General features: G+C 42.2%; 1 protein-coding gene across 1 annotated transcript in view; it reads left to right on the top strand.

Annotated features, from left to right (window-relative positions):
• Positions 1-18,140, top strand: part of LOC139234908 (annexin A5-like) — a 28,985-nt gene extending 10,845 nt beyond the window's left edge. Inside the window, exons 6-13 of the mRNA XM_070865777.1 lie at positions 1,874-1,964; positions 3,036-3,115; positions 5,308-5,361; positions 7,954-8,047; positions 8,731-8,826; positions 11,613-11,671; positions 13,427-13,549; positions 16,639-18,140. Of these exons, the coding sequence (XP_070721878.1) occupies positions 1,874-1,964; positions 3,036-3,115; positions 5,308-5,361; positions 7,954-8,047; positions 8,731-8,826; positions 11,613-11,671; positions 13,427-13,549; positions 16,639-16,698 (657 nt within the window). The 3' untranslated portion in view covers positions 16,699-18,140. The remainder of the gene's footprint in view (positions 1-1,873; positions 1,965-3,035; positions 3,116-5,307; positions 5,362-7,953; positions 8,048-8,730; positions 8,827-11,612; positions 11,672-13,426; positions 13,550-16,638) is intronic.
• Positions 18,141-22,285: the final 4,145 nt, after the last annotated feature.

Below are 22,285 nucleotides of genomic sequence, written 5' to 3' on the forward strand. Positions count from 1 at the left end.
CCAAGTTGTTCATGGGTATTCACAGCAGCATGCATCAGTATTTCATCTTGGCATGGTTGTATTTACTGGAATAATGTTGCATGCTTTGAGAGGGGAGCTGGTTTGTTGATTTGTGGTGGGGTATGGGCGGCGTGAAGGCTTGCATTTCTGCATCTCCTCTCTCGTCCACCAGTCATCTCAAAAGTGCTTTACAGCCAACTAAGTACATTTGAAGTGTAGTCACTGTTGTAATGTCATAAACACGGTAGCAATATTCACGCAGCAAGCTCCTACAAACAGCAATTCAATAATGACCAGAGAACCTGTTTTTGTTATGTTGATTTTGAGGGATAAATATTGGCCAGGATACCAGGGAGAACTCCCATGCTCTTAAATAGTGCCATGGGATCTCTTGTCCAGCTGAGGGCAGATGGGACCTCAGTTTAACGTCTCCTCTGAAAGACAGCATCTCTGACAGTGCAGCACTCCCTCAGCACTGCACTAGTGTCTGACTGGATTTCTTTTTGTGCTTAAAGTCCCTGGACTTGAACCCACAACCTTCTGACCTTGGACAAGTGCTGTCCACTGAGCCACAGCTGATGAGTCCCAACACAGGGTGCACTTGTCAGAATGGCCTTGCTCCAAAAAGGGGGGTGGGGGGGGGGGGTGTGCAGGGGGTGCTCTTGAAAATTGCAGAAAACTACAAGTGTGGGATAAAGTGGAAAATTCCTCAACACCTTGCAATGGCAGGCAGAGTAGAACTGCTTCAACCATAAAGCTGATAATCTCACCTGCTGACATCAAATGAGGAACATGCAGATGATTATACCCTCCCTGTACATCTTGCAATCCCAAGCCACTCTATGGAATTGGATGTTGTGTATCAGACCTCCTGTCTCCACAAACTCTCTCGGGACTATGCTTGGGCTGGTATAACCAAGCCCAGCAGATGGCAGCAAGGTCTTATCTTATGACGGAATACTAATTGCAACAGAAAAATAGTGCTCAGGAAATTGACTACACTGGGGATCCTTGCTTTTAATCTTTTTTTTGTTAATTCAAATTAGTTCAGTTAAATGAAATGAATCTCAGTTCTAGGTGTATGCATGTTAGATTTATTAGTGACTATCTTGTATTTATGGCCACTAGTTTTGGACTCTACCACAAGTGAAAACATTTCTTCTGCATCTACCCTACAAGCTCCTTCATTTGAAGACCTCAATCAGGTCACATCCCTTCATCTACTTTCTTGCTAAAGAGTCCCAGCCTTTTATTTTTTTGCTGATTCATCCCATCCTGATGGTTGATCCTGAGACCTTCTTGATCTGTGGCTCACCTGGGAGTGTTATTCTGTTAAGGGACACTCCTAATTTGCCTTTCTAGCAATGAATAATTACCGCTGTGTCGTGAAATGGATGATGCTTGCTGAATTGTGATTACTACAAGTCCAAAGGGATTCAGACCAATACCTGAGCCTAACTTGAACCTCATTGTGTTTGTCAACCTTTCAAAACTATTGACCATGTTATATATGTAAATCTGTATATACCTTGTGTCGCCACGAGGGCTCATCTCCTGTAGTCCCAAGGATCCCATAATCACTTGGGAGCACCTATACTTAAGGAGGCCTCACAGGCTGGGGAGGCACTCTGGAGACCAGCAATAAAAGACTAAGGTCACACTTTACTTTGAGCTCACAATATCCAGTCAGATTCTTTGTTCATATATAACTGTTAACTTAATTTTTTTAAATCCTTTTTCTCTTGGGGCATTACCTCTGAGTGATACAGGACCATCCAATGTAAATTTTCAGATTCCAGCATGTAGCTGTACACTAATGTCATGTCTCAAACTACAGCATTTCCTGCATTCACTTTTTTTCTCCCCTCAACAGGGTGCTGGAACATCAGAGGATGTCCTGGCTGAAATTCTAGCTTCTCGCAGTAATGCACAAATCCATCAGATTGTGGAAGCTTATAAAGAAGGTATGCTGCCATTTACTGACAAACATGATGATTATTATTGAAAGCTGTGTCATTGAAGTGTGAGAATGATCACCAACCCTCATCATTTTTTCCAGCAAACTTGTGTGGGTTGAATCTGACTGGAGTTCAGGAGGAGGCCAATTTTAAAATGTCTGGCAAAGGTTCAATATTAAGTTTTTGGTGTTTTGTGCATGTGTTCAAAATAAACTCTAATACATCTGTGCCATGTGATGTAATAATGAGCCAAAGTAAGATCCCAGGCTTGATTCCTGCTTCTGCTGTGAGCTAGTTGATCTCCCCCAGAAGGCATTGAGGCACTACAATTGGGCTCAAAGTCCACTGGCTAGTCTGAGATCATTACCCCAGATTCCTGCTCCTGATGACTACCCAGCGACTCCCTATTGGATGTGTGTGTGACCATGCTTTCCCCTCTTGGTCCGATAGCTTGCTACCACTTGCTGTCCTGACTCCTGAATATAGGGCCAAGAGGCATCCATGGAACCCTATTGCAACAGGAGAAGGCTAAGTAACATTAACATAAGAATTAGGAGTAGGCTGCTCCATCATTCAATAAGATCACGGCTGATCTACTTCAACTCCACTCTTCTGCACTGTCCCCTTATCCCATGATCCCCTTAATATTCAAACATCTATAGTTCTGTCTTGAATATACTCTAGACTGAGCCTCCACAGCCCTGAGTTAGAGAATTCCAGAGATTCTTCCTTTCTTTCCCCCCCCCCCCAGATGAAGTTTCTCCTCATCGCTGTCCTAAGTGGTCCTTTTAACATGAGGGATGAGCTCCCAGCCCACAGTTACCTTTTTTATATAGATAGGTGTTCCTGATCCATTTCATTATTTAGTCAGTTACCAGTGTAGAACTAATGGGCCAGTGGCTACAGGCTTTGTTATCACCTTTCTTGACCAATAGGTGGCAGAGCAGCCTATTGGCTTCCCAGAATAAGAAGTCTCTTGTTTTGAAATGGTCCTTCACTAGTTCTGTACCCTCACCAGCTTTTCTGCTTTTTTTTAAATCTACCTCCTGATTCACAAGTTTTATTTGGTCTTTTCAGAATTTGATTCAAATTTGGAGGATGATCTCACCTCGGACACATCAGGCTACTTTGAACGTGTTCTGGTTTCCCTAGTTCAGGTATTTTTTTATTTTACTTTGTACTACATTAAGTATACATTTAAAAAATCTTGGTGACTGCCTTTATACAAACTTCCAATCTGTTTTGTACTAGACAGTTGGCAGCACTAAGTGTAAAGATGTTTGAAGAAAATATTTCCGATTCTTTAGACCCTCTCGTTAAGAGAACTTCTCTGTTGGACAAGCTGCAATTTGTATCAAGTACTTCATGAAAATGAGATGGAGTCTAAAGTGTGAGGCTCTGATTTTAATCTGCATATCAGGTGTCATCAATAACTACTTGCATTTATATAGCCCCCTATAACAGTCAAAATCACAAGGCATTTCACAGGAGTGTTATCAAATAAAATGTCAATGTCACAAAAGGAGATATTGGACATGTGACAAAGCTTGGTCAAAGAGGGACATTTTAAGGGGTATCTTAAAGGAGGATAGAGGGTTAGGGATGGAATGCAAGAGTTTGGGGCCTGGACCATTGAAGGCATGGCCACCACCAGTGGTGGTGGTGGTAAATCCAGGATGCTCAAGAAGCCAGAATTGGAGGAGTGCTGAGACCTTGTAGGGTTGGGAATTGGGAGGGGCACAGCCATGGAGGGATTTGAAAACCAAGATGAAAAATGTTAATCACATGTCTTTTAAATCCAAAGTTTCAATGCTGATGGCTGTAATGAAACATGAATGTGGCTCTGCTCCCTCGAGTTTAGGTTGTCTTTTTTTTGAGAATTTTATGTCATGGGTTTATTTTCTTAACTCCCTGCTGTGTTTTTTTTTAAATCTAGCACCACCCTTTGAGATCAGTTAGCTTCACCTCAACCAGTGATCAAAATTGTGGCCCCTTCCTTGACCGTGCCCTATAGTTGCACACTGAACGATGTACTTGGAATCTCTTCTGTTCCTGCTCGACTGAATAAATACAATTTACGGGCTGTATCTTGGATTTCAGGTCTACTGCGATTGATCTGGCCTTTAAATTCTGGTTGTTCCCTCCACATCAAGAGGGGCTCCATGGAAATTTCCTCCCTTTTTTATGATTTGAAATGCCTTAGTGGAAGTCTTGCCAGTTGAGAGCTGGCAAGTCCTTTTTGAGGTCTTTTAAAAGCTCCCAATCCTTACTAGAATAAGGGAATTGATCTACTGAAGTTGGATATGATGTCCTTCTCTAGTTGGAATAGTTCCAGTGGGAGTTGAAGAATTATTATTCTTTGGGTCTGTGGCAAACTGCCCTGGCTAATCCACCCTTGTAAGGGCAGAAGCCTTCCCAAGTTATGCAAATCCACACATCGTAATGTGAGATGAGGGGTCTCTGACTTTGAGCAAGAGCTCGCTCCAGCGCACTTGCATTGATGAAGCAGAATTGTGCATTGGGAACTGAGTAATTGGCTGGTTGACCTTTTGTAGTGTTGGAATCCCTGCAGATTGTGTATGAGCTGTCCTAGACCGGCAAACTCCTTGCACAGAACATCACCATCACTGGTGTTGCCTGGAGCTTGGTCCCTTGTATGCGAAAGTTGATAATTGACACACTCCAGTAATGTTAGGGGAACTAGGTGTTGGGGGTTTTTTAAAATTAGTATTTTCTGTCCATGGTTTCAAGGAATTCCAGTGATTGGATCTTGTGCAGTACAATTGGGATGCTGTACTTCTTGGAACATAACATAAGGAGCAGGCTATTTAGCCCCTCGCGCCTGCTCCGCCATTCAATAAGAGCATAGCTGAAGGGAAGGATAAGAGCTAACCATGACCCCAGTTGCCATCTACACTGATTTTTTTTTTTTTTTTTTTTTTTGTCGACTTGAATGTTTGTCACTTGATGTGGTGGGTTATCGAAACCGAGCACAGCTTTTACAGACTGTTGGCAATTTGACACATTGAAGCAATAAATATTTATTTACATATTAATGAGTGCTGGAAGCCTCGTCTTCCCACCATGGAACATCAGTGTGCTGATGTGGGACAGGAGCTCTGGTGGCACTGATGCCAGGCCAGCCAGTGACTCCCAGTGTCACACTCTCCAAGGGGGAAGTTGCTTGTTCATATCCCAATATGCTTCTAACATTCCCAGTGTCACTGGGCTAAATTTATGGGGTAATTGCTTCAGGCTGTATCTTCTCATTCCTGCCACCAGCCATTTAAAAACAAAAAATAAGCAAGAGTGTTTGTATCTCATTACATTTTGTTCCTTTTTTTTTTAGGGCAACAGAGATCAAACCGATGCTGATCCAGACCTAGCTGTAGAAGATGCAAAGGTGAGATGTGTGACCAGTACGGGGAGACAACTGTCTTCTCCGTTCCTCCTGCAATCTTTCGTCTCATCCTTTATCAGTACCACTTCTCGTCTTTCTCTTCTAAAATCCAAATAAGAGGGGGTTGATTTTCATCCCCTCCACTGGCAGGAACATGCTGTTGGGACGATCCATATAGCCACACTACACTAGAGGCCTGTGCTATTTTAGGGTGGGGGGGTGTGCAGGCACAATGGTGCCTTGCATGGGTAGTCCAGATACCTGCTGGAAAGGGACAGGAGGGGAAGAATCTTGCTATCTTGCAAATTGGGGCCCTCTGATGCAAATTGGACCATGATGCAACTTTGGGGTATCAGTGGGCCAAGGGTGCATTGAGCAGCCTAACCAAGGATCCTTTACAGACAACTGCAGGCCATTTTAGAAAGTTCCTCCTCCTTCCACAGGAAGGAGGGTGATAGCCCCATTTTCCTCTAGGATCAGCCCTGCCAACCAACAAGTTGTTCCAATGTGCAAGCAGCTTGCCAGTGGAATGATGAGACTTGACCATGGGCTGGGCCTTGGACCACCCATCGGGTGAGTGTTGCTCACGCTCCTCTGCTCCCACTGACTGAAGCAGTCACGTGAAATTCAACCCTTGCATTCTATTCCTCCTCCTCCCTGCACACTCTCCCTGTTGAAATCCAGACTCTTTCTTTCTTTCTATTCTGATCTTGATTCTCCCTTGCCCTTTTCAACCTTGGTGGTGTCCTGCACTACAGGTCTTGTTCTTTCATTCATTAAAATTGTGGGTGGAATCCTGATGTACACTCCTGCAACTGTCTGCACATTCATAGAATTTACTTCTTGACTTTGGTGTCATGTATGATTATGATGTATTGTAGTGTGTTTATAATCATAAGTTTGATGGGAAGTCAAAATGTCCTGTCCTACAGATTAGTTCCTATGATCTATAAACTGTAAATTTTGACTGGTTCTGGCTGCATCCTGTTTTATAATTGCCATTATAGTGATCTGTTGTTGCCTTAATGAGGCCTTGTGCACAATTATAATACAAGTACAATTGGTTAACTTGTTTGCAATAATGTGGCCTGATATTAATGAGGTATTGAATGAGTTGGCTAGCCTTGAACTATGGATCCTGATATCTTTGACCAAGTTAAACTTGTATCAAGTTAAATTCAATATGCATTGGATGACTCTGCAATGTTTAATTTGTGAAGACTAGACCCAAGGTTGTAAATGTGACTTGCTTGTACTACAGGCCTTTCACATTTATGAAACAACAATGTAAATGATAGCGGAGGGAGAGGGAACCCTTTGTTTAATTGCTGTTGATGTGGAGGTTCTGATCATAGCTTGAGTGCTACAAGGTGGCAGCCAGCAGAGGCCACACCCCTCTGGGGAGAAGTTGGGTGGGGCCGTGGCAGCACAGGGTTGTGTGGATGTTCCTAATCTACTCTTGCATGGTTAGCAGCTCTGAACTGCAGAGGCCTGGGATCAGGTTGACTGGCTGCTATTGCTGCAAATCATGCATGACCCAGCAAGCAGGAAGTCGTGTGCTTCCAGGATGCATTGCAGGAATCTGACTGGTAAAATTAGGAAGCATGCATTGCAGGAATCTGACTGGTAAAATTAGGATCCGGCTTGGATCTACCCCATCACCGGGGGGATAAATCAATGGGCCAGATCGACTCAAATTGAAACAGCATTGAGTACATGGTCAACAGGGCAAGTCTGCCAGCAGTGGACACCCCATCAAAACCATGAGGGAAATAGACCATGGGTGCTGAATCACCAGTTTTTCTCCCAGCTGTAAACATTAATGTACCTGCCACAGTCCCTTTTGTCCTTTTTTGGTCAGCTGAGTGTCTGTGCTAGGAGTCCCCAGATCATGCAACTGAGAAATTTACACCTGTGGCATTTCTGTTTACCCAGTCGATTGCTCCCCATAGGGATATACACCCTTATTACCAAGTCTATATAATTAGTGTTATGTATGGAAACCTGTAATTACCATGTCTAACCACCAGAGGGCTGATCCCCTGGAGTCCCAAGGATCCCAAGGTGCACCTGTATATAAGGAGGCCTCACAGGCTGGAGAGACACTCTGAGATCTGCAATAAAGGACTACGGTCACTCTCTTTTTGAGCTTGTAGTACCTAGTCTGACTCTTCAAGACATAACAATTGGGACACAGATGTAGGCATTGCAATTATCTGCATGGGTACTGCCTGCTCTTGCACTGCACAAGAAACCTGCAGAGGTGAGCAGGGAACAAACTAGAATAGTGGACTGAGAATTCCACATTTACAATGTAAACCCTCCCCCCATTTTCTATAGTTTGTAGTGGGTTGTTTAATTGGATGCCTTGGTGAAAGGTGACATCTTGTCTGATTCTTAGCCAGAGAGTGGGATTGTACATGGTGGAATGTGTGCAGCAGCAGCACCATATTTAACTTGTCATAATCCATATATTTAACTTGTCATAAACACTGAACTATAACTACTTTTTATAAAGCTAATGCTTGCATATGAATGTGACCAATAACTGTTTAATATGAAGGATTAAAATGTTGCATTTTTGAAAAAAAACAGGCTCTTTATGAAGCCGGTGAAAATGCCTGGGGCACAGATGAAGAGAAATTCATTTCCATCCTCTGTTCCAGGAGTGTCCCTCACTTGTTGGCAGGTAATGACAAACTGTGTATCTCCCAATGTTGAATAGATTGCTATTCTATAATCTGACCTATGAGAATTGCTGATGTAGAAACAATTGGAGTGAGCAGCAGAGCTGTTGGATATTGCGCACAACTAATTTTACCAGTGACTGCACTGATGACACTTTATGCCTTATTGGCAAATGTAATTAATGGGGTCACAGCCAGTAATTATTGAGGAGCAGCACAATTTTATTGAAGCTTCCAATTTTACTTAATTTCAAATGAATATTGTGCATATCCACAAATTAGATGGTTTGCAAAACATGACATGGAGCAGGAGTCAGCCACATGGCCTGTCGAGCCTGCTCTGCCATCTAATAAGATCATATCTGATCTTGGCCTCCATTCTACTTTCCTACCTGTTCCTTGTAACCCTTGACTCGCCTATTAAAGAATCTCTCTCTCGTCCTTAACTAATATATTCAATGACCCAGCCTCTGGGGGAGAATTCCAAAGATTCATGACCTTCAGGAGAAATTCCTCCTCATCTATGTCTTAAATGGGTGACCCCTTGAATTCATGTTCTAACTTGTTGTGTTTCCAATAATACAAATCCAGTTTTTGGTAGAAATAAAAAATTATTGTTACCAGTATGCCCAACCTTTTTAATTTGTCAGTTTATAATCACTAACCTTTTATTTCACACATACAGTATTTGATGAGTACCAGAAGATAAATGAGATTGACCTTGAAGATAGCATCAGTGGTGAATGTTCTGGCAGTCTGCAGTGTGCCATGTTGGCCATTGGTAAGGCAACCACTCTTTCTGTATGGTCGGAGTGCTGTGATTGGATGTTAGAGTCTGCCAGTTGTGTAGCTGAATTCTGTAATATTTTGAATGGATAGATTCCTGATTCAATAGGGAACTCTAGAAAGCAGTAAGCAACAAACCATCTCCTTCCACCAACCATGGCTCAGTGGTAGTGTGCTCTCCTCGCGTCAGGTTGAGTTCAAACCAAGGCCCCGTCTCAAGTGGATATAAAAGCTACCATTGGCACTATTTTGAAAGGAAGAGCAGATTCTCCCTGGTGTCCTGCCCAATATTTGATATCATTTTAAAGAGGAAAAAAAAACATATATATATATCTTGGCTGTTTATGGGACCTTGCTGTGAATTAATTGCCTGCCACATTTCCTACATTACAACAGTGACTGCATGTCAAAAGTAATTAATTGGCTGCAAAGCACCTTGACGTCCAGAGGTCGTGAAAAGTGAGAAAATATTCCTCGCCCCTCTGAGGAAAGATTCTAAGTATTCCTTGCCTATCTGCTGAACTGTTTACTTGTCCATTAGTGTCATCTCTTGCAACACCTTGTTTTTTTTTCCCCCTATTCCCTTAATTCTAACTTTTTGCTTTCTGTACTTCCTCTTGTATGATTCCGATTGTGGTGTCTATCTCTGTCCCTGACTCCATTTCTCTCTGTTTTTAATCTCTGCCTCCTCTCCTTCCATGTAGCTCACACACTTGTGTTCCTTGGTACTCATGATTTCTATCGCTTAGCTTTCCTAAAATTCAGTATGCTGAGAAGTCAAGCTGACACTTGATATTTTTCCCACTGTGTTCTCTTCTTTTTTTTTTTCCTTAAATGGGGATGGGGGCAGGGAGGGCGGAGAATGAAAGGAAGAGGGGAAGAACAGCAATCCAATATGATCTGAAGTTTAAAAAAAAAAAATCCCCCCCCCCCCCCCCCAATTGGATGCGTGACTTGCATTATAAAATAAATAGGAACAAGATTGGTCATTTGGCCCCTCGACTCTGCTCTGCCATTCAATAAGATCATGGCTGATCTGATCATGGACTCTGCTCCACTTCCCCGCCTGCTCCCCATAACCCCTTATCCACTTATCTTTTAAGAAACCGTCTATTTCTGTCTTAAATTTATTCAATGTCCCAGCTTCCACAGCTCTGAAGCAGCAAATTCCACAGATTTACAACCCTCAGCAGAAATTCCTCCTCCTCCTATTTTAAATGGGCAGTCCCTTATTCTAAGATCATGCCCTCTAGTTCTAGTCTTCCCCCATCAGTGGAAAAATCCTCTCTGCATCCACCTTGTCAAGCCCCCTCAATCTTATACGTTTCGATAAGGTCACCTCTCATTCATCTGAATTCCAATGAGTAGAGACCCAACCTACTCTGACCTTTCCTCATAAGTCAACCCCTCATCCCTGGAATCAACCTAGTGAACCTTCTCTGAACTGCCTCCAAAGCAAGTATATCCTTTTGTAATATGAAAACCAAAACAGCATGCAGTATTCCAGGTGTGGCCTCACCAATACTCTATAGCTGTAGCAAGACTTTCCTGCTTTTATACTCCATCCCCTTTGCAATAAAGGCCAAGATTCCATTGGCCTTCCTGATCACTTGCTGTACCTGCATACTATCCTTCTGCATTTCATGCACAAGTACCCCCAGGTCCCCCTGTACTGTGGCACTTTGCAATCTTTCTCCATTTTTAAATAATAACTTGCTCTTTGATTTTTTTTTTCTCTACCAAAGTGCATGACTTCACACTTTTTCCAATATTATACTCAATCTGCCAAATTTTTGCCCACTTGCTTAGCCTGTATGTCCTTTTGCAGATTTTGTGTCCTCCTCACACATTGCTTTTTCTCATCTTTGTATCGTCAGCAAACTTGGCTACATTATACTCCGTCCCTTCTTCCAAGTCGTTAATATAGATTGTAAATAGTTGGGGTCCCAGCACTAATCCCTGTAGCACCCCAAAGTTACTAGCTGCCAACCAGAGAATGAACCATTTACCCTGACAGTTAGCCAATCCTCTCTTCTTGCTAATATATTACCCCCAACCACATGAACTTTTATCTTGTGCAGTAACCTTTTATGTGGCACCGTGTCAAATGCCTTCTGGATGTCCGAATACACCATCCACTAGTTCCCCTTTATCCACCCTGTTCATTACATCCTCAAAGAACTCTAGCAAATTTGTCAAACATGACTTCCCCTTCATAAATCCATGCTGACTCTGCCTGACTAAATTTTTATTTTCCACATGTCCTGCTACTGCTTCTTTAATAACGGACTCCAACATTTTCCCAATCACAGACGTTAGGCTAACTGGTCTATAGTTTCCTACTTTTTTGTCTGCCTCCTTTTTTTTTGAATAGGGGCATTACATTTGCAGTTTTCCAAAGTGCTTGGACCTCCCCAGAATCCAGGGTATTTTGGTAAATTATAACTAACGCATGCACAATCCCTGCTGCTGCTACTTAAGATCCTAGGATGCAAGCCATCAGGTCCAGGGGATTTATCTGCCTTTAGTCCCATTATCTTACTGTGAAATTAGACCAGGTATATTTCAACCTATTTTTAATTATATGGAGACTTGCTGGATTACAAGTAATTTTGCAGAAATGTAATCTTGCACAAAATAGATCCTGTAATGTTTGGATCTATTTTTATAGTACTGCTTAAATTGTATTGGATATTGAGGGTTCGAATGAATTAAGGACAATATTTTGATATTTCAAGTATTGTTACAAGAAGTAGTTCATAAATCTTTCTTTTTCCTCAGTTAAATGTGTGAAGAATAAACCAGCCTATTTTGCAGAGAAGCTTTATAATGCTATGAAGGTATGTTTGCAGCATATTTGTTTTCTCATTGGATTTTCCTCCAACTCTACTATCTCTCTCCTTTTTGAAGCTTGAAATCTGATGGGTATTCTCTTCTATCTTTCTCCACTAATTGCTCCTCTGGATATTGCGCTCTGGTATTTTGGGTCTGAACACACAAGTCTCATTCGCCCATCAACCCTGTGCTCGCTGACCTACATGTCTTGATTTTAAAACTGTCATCCTTGATTTCAAATCGCTGTCTGCATCCCATCTCTGTAACCCACTCCAGGATCTCTGGTCTCTTGTGCATCCCCAATTTTCATCATTTGCGTGTGTGTGTGTGTCTCTGTGTACCTACCTCTTTGACCAAGCTTTTAGTCACCTGCCTGAATGTTTCTTTGGCTTTTGGGTTTATTTTGAGGGTGGGGGCAGGAAAGGTGTTGGGAACCCCAAAGCGAGTGGCCTTGCTGATCTTAACAGCCTGGGCTCAATTACATAAATGCTCCCAGAGTTGAGACTGAATCAGGGTGGTGGGCGGAAGTGGGATTTTGGTGGCAGGAGGTTGCAGCAGGGGCCCTTGAACTGTCAGTTGGGGAGGGGTGGGGGGGGGGGGGGAAGGAAGGAAGGAGAAAGAGAAGGCCCAAGGAGTTCTAACAATTTTTAAGTTACCCTGGCCTCTTCTGGCCAGTTGACGCCGACTCCTACTGTGGTTCTGCTGTCAGGCACCAAACTGTACAGGACTTTCCGTCTCTCCTCCTTCCCCCACCCCCCAAACATGCTGCTGCCATGACTTTGAAACTGAGGTAGGTCAGTGCCGGTAGCAAGAACCTTGGCTGAATCAACAGGAACATCATTTCAATCGTGCATTGACCTAAATTTTAGAGATTGAGGTCCTCTTGCAAGAAACAAAGCTAGTATGCAGGTACAGCAAGCAATTGGGAAGGCAAATGACATGTTCTTTATTGCAAGGGGGTTGGAGTACATAAGGAAGTCTTGCTACAATTGTGCAGGGCTTTGAGACCACTTCTGGAGTACTGTGCACAGTTTGGTCTCCTTAACATGTCTGCGAGGCAGAGCAACAAAGGTTCACTAGATTGTGTTGTGTATGGAAGAACTCCACGAGGCTGAGTACTGTGAGCTAAACTTAGTGTGACCTTAGTCTTTATTACAACTAGAGTGCCTAAACAACATGGCAGCCAACATTTTATAATGGTCCTGCATGTGTGTAGGTGACCATTGGGACTCCAACAGTCAACCCCTCTGGTGGTAAATATTACATAGTTACATACATAACATTGATCCCTGGGATGAGGGGGCTGTCCTGAGATTGGGCTTTGTACTTGGGAGTTTAGAAGAATGGGAGGTGATGTGATTGAAACACATGATTCTGAAGGGGATAGACAAGGTAGATGAGGTGGTTTTACCCTGGCTGGAGCATCTAGAACTAGGGGCATAGTCTCGGATAAAGGGTTGGCCACTTAAGACTGACCTGACTGGAGAGTTGTGAATATTTGGCATTCTCTACCTGCAAAGGGTTGTGGATTTGGAGTAGGTGGCTCTTTATTGAAGAATGAGATGTAAATTTTTAGACCCTAGGGGAATCTATGGAGATCAGGCAGGAAAGTGGAATTGATTTTTGGACTTGCAGGATTATGGAGTTGATGTGGAAAATCAGCCATGATATTGAATGACTGAGCAGGCTCGAGGGGTCATATATGGCCCACTGCTGCTCCTAGTTATTGTGTTCTAAATTGTCTTTTCTTTTTTAATCAGGGTGCTGGCACAGATGACCACACTCTGATAAGAATCATGGTCTCTCGATCCGAAGTTGACCTGGTGGAGATCAAAGCTTTTTATAAGGCAAAATATGATGAGACACTCCATTCTTCAATTGTGGTACGTCATTGATTAACATTTTCTCTTGCTTCTGATTTTTTGGGGGGGAGGGGGGGGGGGAGGGGAAGGTTATGTTGCTTCAATTAAGTCGTCTTCACTTTCTGAACAAATGTAACTTCTAGAAGAAAGCTGCCCCTTGCAATATTTGTAGAACAGATATTTTGAGCAGTATGCAATGACTAGTGTGGGGAAGCTTGGAAGGTGCAGTGGGGGTACTCCTCTGAAATGGGGGGGGGGGGGTGCGCGCGCGCGCAGAGGGATTCAGGAAAGGGGTGCAGGGTTAAAGCACATTGTTGCATTACGGTAGAGGGTGCTTTGTTCTGCATCTGTCTGTCTGACCTGAGTCTCAATGCTATGACTTGGTGTGCAAAGTGGAAAGGTCATGTTTCCTAGCACAGACATCGATCACCTTGATCGATAATACATTAAAATACCAAAACCTAAAGGAGCACTGCCTTTTTGAAAATGTTCTTGACTTGCCTGACTTTATTTTTCATTTGTGAGGCAAAGATCAGAAATGTGATTTCTTTTCATCTGTGATTGTGTAAAATGTTGGGACGATGTGGTCCAGTATAACTTGAGACTTTAGCTAAAATCTCTGATCAAAGATGGCACCTTTCAAAAATGTTTTAAAAAATGGGAAATTTATATTTCCCGTGACCATTTCTTTGGATTTTGTTAATTTGCATCAATGCAGAGTCTGATCAGTCACCAATCCAATTGTGCTCCTTGGCTGCTGTGTCTTGTACAGTTGTAGTTTGTTATAATTGTCAATTAAGAAATTACTTCATTTCCACAAGTTTGTTCACTTGGATTGAACTGAGGAAATTTTGGACAAACACTGGATTTTAGCACCTACTAATGTTGTCTGTTGTAGACATAGCACAAATCTTGAAGGTTGATGTAGCTTTAATACAACTCTAGCTTTTTTTCTAGCTTGAAACAACTTTAAAAATTACAATATTAAAAAAAAAAAGTTCCAACTTATTGGCCCTGAGATTTTAAAGTTTGATTCGCTGATATGAAGGTGGCCTCCCAGCAATGGCTTCACACCCCTACCAGAATCCTGTGACTGATGGCACTCCTTTTTATACTCTGCCATCTGCATTGATGCAAAGCCAGAACCCTTTGCATTGACAAATGTTTTTAATTGTTCTGTTTCCAGTAGTGTACCAGTTATTGTGTTAAGGACACTAACATAAGAAATGGGAGTAGGACATTTGGTCCCTTGCATCTGCTCTGCCACTCAATAAGATCATGGCTGATCTGATCTTGGCCTCAACTCCACTTCCCTCCCTGCTCCACCTAACCCTTAGAAACATAGAAAATAGGTGCAGGAATAGGCCATTCGAGCCTGCACCGCCATTCAATGAGTTCATGGCTGAACATGCAACTTCAGTACCCCATTCCTGCTTTCTCACCATACCCCTTGATCCCCCTAGTAGTAAGGATTATATCTAACTCCTTTTTTGAATATATTTAGTGAATTGGCCTCTACAACTTTGTGGTAGAGAATTCCACAGGTTTACCACTCTCGGTGAAGAAGTTTCTCCTTATCTCAGTCCTAAATGGCTTGCCCCTTATCCTTGGACTGTGATCCCTGGTTCTGGACTTTCCCAACATTGGGAACATTCTTCCTGCATCCAACCTATCTAAACCATCAGAATTTTAAATGTTTGAGATCTCCTCATTCTTCACTCCAGTGAATACAAGCCCAGTTGATCCAGTCTGTCTTGATATGTCAGTCCCGCCATCCCAGGAATCAGTCTGGTGAAGTTTCGCTGCACTCCCTCAATAGCAAGAATGTCCTTCCTCAAGTTAGGAGACCAAAACTGTACACGATACTCCAGGTGTGGCCTCACCAAGGCCCTGTACAACTGTAGTAACACCTCCCTGCCCCTGTACTCCAATCCTCTTGCTATGAAAGCCAACATGCCATTTGCTTTCTTAACTGCCTGCTGTACCTGCATGCTAACCTTCAATGACTGATGTACTGTGACACCCAGGTCTCGTTGCACCTCCCCTTTTCCTAATCTGTCACCATTCAGATAATAGTCTGTCTCTGTTTTTACCACAAGTGGATAACCTCACATTTATCCACATTATACTGCATCTGCCATGCATTTGCCCACTCCTAACCTATCCAAGTCACTCTGCAGCCTCATAGCATCCTCCTCGCAGCTCACACTGCCACCCAACTTAGTGTCATCTGCAAATTTGGCGATCCTATATTTAATCCCCTCGTCTAAATCATTAATGTGCAATGTAAACAGCTGGGGTCCCAGCACAGAACCTTGCAGTACCCCACTAGTCACCGCCTGCCATTCTGAAAAGTACCCATTTACTCCTACTCTTTGCTTCCTGTCTGCCAACCAGTTCTCAATTCATGTCAGCACACTACTCCCCCAATCCCATGTGCTTTAACTTTGCACATTAATCTCTTGTATGGGACCTTGTCGAAAGCTTTCTGAAAGTCCAAATACATCACATCAACTGGTTCTCCCTTGTCCACTCTACTGGAAATATCCTCAAATAATTCCAGAAGATTTGTCAAGCATGATTTCCCTTTCACAAATCTATGCTGACTTGGACCTATCGTGTCGCCTCTTTCATCGTTCAAAAATCTGTCTACACCTTTTTTAAATATATTTAATGACCCAACCTCCACAGCGCTCTAGGGTAGAGAATTCCAAAGATTCACAACCGTGAAGAAATTCCTCCACTTCCATTGTTCTGACACTATACCTAGTTCTAGATTTCCCCCAGGAGGGGAAAATCCTCTGCATCTACCTTGTCCAGCCCCCTCCAAATCTGTGTTGTAATTTTATTGTGCATAACTGCTGGTAGTTTCAATGTTCATACACTACAGATAATGTGTGCAAAATGAGCTCTTGAAGTGTGATTTATTGAATTCAACTAAGTCACAGGAGAAATGATCAATCTCTCCTATGAGTGTAGATCATGTGTGGACTCCACTCTTCTTGATGCAAAAGTAAGGGAATCCAACTGAATGGAATAGAAAACAAAGGTAGTGTGGAAGGTGAACTTGCTCAAGTACATTCTTAACAATTGATTATTTCTACCTACAGGGAGATACAGGTGGAGATTATAAAGATGCTCTAGTGAAGATTTGTGCTGGTGATGATTGAGGGTTTCCTCACAGACCTGGGAATGGACCATGATGTGTTTTGAATATCCAATGTTATGTTCACATCTTTCTATATAGCTTAAATACTGGCAGTCATACAATCCTGTTCTGTTACTATAATGCTTTAGAAATTTGCAATAAATGGATTGACAGTGACTCAACTACAGTACACTCAATATTGAGGATGCACTCATACATTTGTGCTAAATTTTAGAAAACGCTTAATCAAACCATATTTGTTCGTTAAAGTTCAGATAATCTCCACCCTCATGATACCATTATTTGTTTTGGTAGAATTTTGCTTTGTAATTCATATTGCCTGAACTAACTGGTATAATTAACCTTTTGACACAGTGCCCTTAAGATTGAATTAGTTATTCACCTATTGCCTATTTTAAATATAGACGAGAGTTGTAGGTGGTGCGATCAAAGTGCAAAACAAATTCTGCTGAGGTTCGAAACCTTTTCTCTGTGTGCTCCCTTGGCTTCCACAATGTTCTAGCTGCCTTGTTTTCCAAATATCTAAAAACTCAAAACTGATGTTGTGGAGGAGTTTTATTTTCTTAATCTTCCAAACTATGAAGACGACCCTTCAGGAAAGCCCAAGCCCTAACATTTATTTAAAAAAAAAGGATTCTATTATAGATTTCCCCCAAAGAGACTGCCCATGTGAAGCAATTTCATTGCCCAATATGTGTGGAATGTCAAGGGACCTCAATCTCTGAATTGTCTGCAGCTTTCTAGAGATGGAAGGAGGCAATTTTGACCTAACCCACCTGCCAGGAAACACATTGACAGGGATTAGGTACATCACTGGTTTTACACCCACCCAGCTTTACTGCCCATTGACCTCCAACAGGCGCAGTCTAAAATTGGCATTCCACCTGATCTCGTGGGTTTCCTGCCCAGTGCATTAATTACATCGGGAGGGGGGTCTCATTCCATAATCTGTACACTTTTTAGAGAAACATACAAAAGTAGACTTTATTTTTGCATGCACAATAACCAACTTGAAATATTTATTATACTGTATACAGGAGTGTTGTACCTTTTGTCAACTGAGCCCTGGTCACAAAGTTGGACACCCTCTTGTCACAATGCAGAATGTCATGATGGACCAATTTGGAAGTTGTTGTAGTGGGATTAACAATGGTAATGGGAGATGTAAACTGAGTAAAACATTAGCAGGAAATATTTCAAAAGGCAAGCAAAAACTAATTATCATATATAACATTATGTTTGAGAACACTATATAAAAGTTGAAACCTGTTTTGAGTGATATTGTTAACCACTCTAGTTTCATTCTGCAAGTTTGTTACCTATGATCTTGTTCATATTGTATTGCACATGTCAGAAGTTGGTTATTCCTTAGATCTAGTATATATACTAGTTAATCCTTTGTAATGTTGCTCCCAGAGAAAAATAAATCTTCCACCCTGGAAATATTGGTCTTCTTCTTCTTCATTCTCTAATTCATCCTGTGTTAGCATCTCCAACTTTGTCTTTGCACTCTCCTCTCGTCTCCCAATCTGTGCAGCTTTCCCACATAAATTGAGACCACCAGTCACACAATATATATCTTTTGAAGTCTGGGGTCTGCAATGCAGCAGGATGGTAGGCAACATGGGGCAGATGGGTGGTTGACTCTTAACTGCCCTCTGAAATGGCCTAGCAAGCCACTTTATTCAAGAAAGCAGCTCCCCACCACCACCTTCTCGGACAATTAGGGATGGGCAACAAATGCCAGCAATACCCATATCCTGTGAACTAATATTTAAAAAAAAAAAAAATTATAGCGCCTTTAATGCAGTAGGCTGTGGCTGCGCAGTGGTCTGGAGGTGCCGTGCAGGCCTATCTCAGACTTTTCAATGGGCATAACCACATGCGTGAAGATGTGTGGGCTGCGCAGCCAGTTAAAGGGCCTGCGCACCCCAAAAAAAAAACATTGGTTCCAAGGCATTTCAGGATTTGCTTTGTGGTTGGAAGTTGCATGCCCAATGTCTGTTTTAGTTTCCACACAGAATTTATTCACACATAGTTCTGTCCTACAGTTAAGATGTGAAATTGCTCTCATCACTCCCCAACATTGATTACTAAAACCTGTATTGGTCTTTAATTTTGCCATTGCACTTCAGTTACATTCATTTAAAATTAATGTGCATGTGACTAATTGCAAATAATAGATGTGTAATGTTTCTGATGTGGCTTGTCAATTTGTTTGAGTAATTTCTGCCCCACTAGTTAGAAAATAGAAACATAGAAAATAGGTGCAGGAGTAGGCCATTCGGCCCTTCTAGCCTGCACCGCCATTCAATGAGTTCATGGCTGAACATTCAACTTCAGTACCCCATTCCTGCTTTCTCGCCATACCCCTAGTTAATTGAATACTTGAGACAGTGCACTAACCTACCACCACACCACCACCACACGTGACAGCAAGTCAGTCTCTTAACCCATCATTAACCAGACCCGGTTACCCACACCGATTGCACCATTTCACACACCGTCTGAAATTTGGCCGAACCAGCGCAAAAGATTGTGGAATTTTAGATGCAAGTTACTTACAAAATAAATCGTGTTTTCACAGCCCCAATTTTGCCCATCGCTGGGTGTATTTTTGGCACCGAAGTGAAGTCCAAAGATTCCCTAGTGCTGGGGTGCCAGCGTCTACTACTAGTGCCAGAATGTTTGGTGCCATACATTCGGGTGCTGGTGAACTTGTAAAAGAAGGTTGCATGTCATTTCTGGGCATAAGCCCAACTTTTGCCATCAACAAAATTTTTTCAATCAGCGCACAGACCCTAGAAGCACTATAGGGAAAAACCCTTGCCTGCAGTTGGAGAATCTGTACTGGCCCGCTTCTATCCCTGGCCGAAGGGACTCTCTCTTATATAAACTTTAAGGTAATTCAAAAACCAAATACTAACTATATGCAGGTATAAAATTAAAAATAAATAAACTTACCCATACTGATGCTCCTACAATGAAAAATGAATGCTGGCAAAAAACAAAATCTTTACCTATTTCCAATCGATGCACTATTTAGGACAGTGAGAACACAGACCTTTTTGAAGCATCCAATAATGAAACATCAGCATACCAATCGAAGTCATCTTCTGGCATCCAATGCAGCCTTCTCATTCTCCTCAACATCTAATGCAGCTGCTAGCCCAGGCCGAAGGTCCTCCACCCACACAGCCTGCTGCTAGCCCAGGCCGAAGGTCTGCACACACAGTGCAAGACACTCCAGGCTCTTGGTGAAGCAGCAGTGATCTCTAATAAAGGTGGAACATTACATTGAATAAAAATAAAAATCCCACCACAAATCTTATGTTTTAAAGGTGGACAATAAGTTGTTCATGGATCCAGACTGGGTGGGGGTCACTGATACATGCAACGAAGGACCATGGTGCATGTATCAGCAACTCAGAACAAGGCAGGTTCCATGAATGCCTTAGTATTAGATACACCCTGTATTATTTAAACCAATAGGTTGCAAGGTTGAGTCTGGTTATCCTGTAATATTTATTAGTGCAGCATTAAAAAATGAAGTGCAAGAGTCTGGTTAAAAGTCCAAAATTAAAATGTTTAAACATTTGTACAGCACAGTTGTAATTAGCTTGACTAATTTTCTTGTCAATCCAGATTTGTAACTGGTCTAACGACTAATTTTGGCTTTGACATTTGATTGCTTCTGTTGAGAAATGAGAGTTCATACCCTTGCAGATAATAACCTGTGCATAGTAATCACATGGTGAACACTTGGCTCGCTGAGTAATGAGGAACTCCACATTGTTATTGTTGTGTATGCAATAACTGTTAGACTGAGTACTGTTTAACTCCAAGAGGTATAATCTTTGCTCTGCTTTATTAAGGCCCAAAGTGACTAATATACAAAATGGCTAGCCTTTTATACTTGGGCTGCACACATGTGCGTACAGCCAATGGCCTCCAACAGTGACGCCAGCTAGTGGCTAGTGATTCCAAAAGTACGTACATGACAGTTATCACTGCAAAAGTGCTCTGACTGCTATATATTTTCCATTCCTCTTTTTGTGCTGTTGTATGGTTCACAGTTGCCCTCTGTTACCTTGCCTAAGTGGCCCTTTTTTTAATCTGTAAGCCTAGACAACTAGATAGGTTTTAACTTTCACTGCTGGTCGGTAAACCAGCATTGGTGGCTTGGTTGCCTGTTGAACAGACTGTCAAACAGTGGGGGTGGGGGGATGGGCATGAGGGCCTAGCCTTGTCCTGTCCTTCCCCAATGTCCACATAGATGGTTTCCAGAAGGGAGTAATTGGACATAGATCAGCAATGGGAACCCTGGTTATTACTGCTTCCCTCTGCCTTTGCTTGGGTCCGAGGTCAACTGAGGTCAAGCTATCATCAACCAGCTCAGATCAGCAAGGTCCAGGATCAAACCAAGGAATCTTCCTCCATTCTACACTGGGCAGCAGCTTCACCAATCAAACCATTTAGTCCCCTGTGAATAGTTGTTTAGAGATTAAAGCACTGCAACCTATAGTTTGTAATATCTCTTGTGGGTAACTTTTCCACATTCCTGAACTTTAATCAGTTGAATGCACTCTCTAAAAAGGACAATGCAAAATAACCTTCACAAAATTGCAACAGCAATCAGTACACAGAAGTAAATCACTTTTATTGAAATGCGGTTTATCTTGGTAGGTATTTTGTATTCATGGGACAAGAATGCCTTCAGGATGTCATTTTGATTTTGCATTCTGGTATTGTTAACATTCTTGTTGCATGCAGTGAAGTAAATCATTACTCTTCAAACACAAGTGCACCAAACTCAATCTTCTTCAACATTACCAGCTCTGGATGCCTTGTTTCTGTTTTCCACTTTCCTCCCACTCCCTATGGTAGTGAGGTCCACATTCTCACCACTCTTTAGATAGAGAAGTTTCTTCTGAATTCCCTATTTGATTTCTTGGTGACTATCCTATATTGTTGGCCTCTAGTTGTGCGCTTCCCCACAAGTGGAAACATTCTCTCTGTATCCTCTCTATCAAAACCTCTCATAATTTTAAAGACCTCAATTCGGTCACTCCTCAGCTGCCTTTTTTCAAGAGAAAAGAGACCCAGCCTGTTCATCCTTTCCTGATATGTATACCCTCACCTTTCTGGTATGAGCTTTGTAAATCTTCTCTGCAACCTCTCTTGTGCCTCTCTATCCTTTTTATAATATGGCGACCAGAACGGCACGCAGTACGATACAGGTTTAGCATAACTTTCCTACTTTACAATTCTGTACTTTTAGAAATAAACCCTAGTGCTCGGTTTGCTTTTTTTTTTACAGTCTTGCTAACTTGTGTCGTAACTTTTAGTGATTTGTGTATTTGTACTCTCCTTTGTTCCTCTACCTCACCCAGACTCGCACCCTCCAAGTAATAAGTGACCTCCCTATTCTTCCTACCAAAATGTACTATCTCACATTTATAGGTGTTCATTTGACAATGATATGCCCATTCTGCAACTTTATTAATGTTCTCCTGCAATTTGTTATAGTCCTCCTCAGTACTGACTACGCACCCCCACCACCCCCCTTCCCCCATCAATTTGGTGTC

This window comes from Pristiophorus japonicus, chromosome 22 (genome assembly GCF_044704955.1).
Source record: "Pristiophorus japonicus isolate sPriJap1 chromosome 22, sPriJap1.hap1, whole genome shotgun sequence".
NCBI classification, from domain to species: Eukaryota; Metazoa; Chordata; class Chondrichthyes; family Pristiophoridae; genus Pristiophorus; species Pristiophorus japonicus.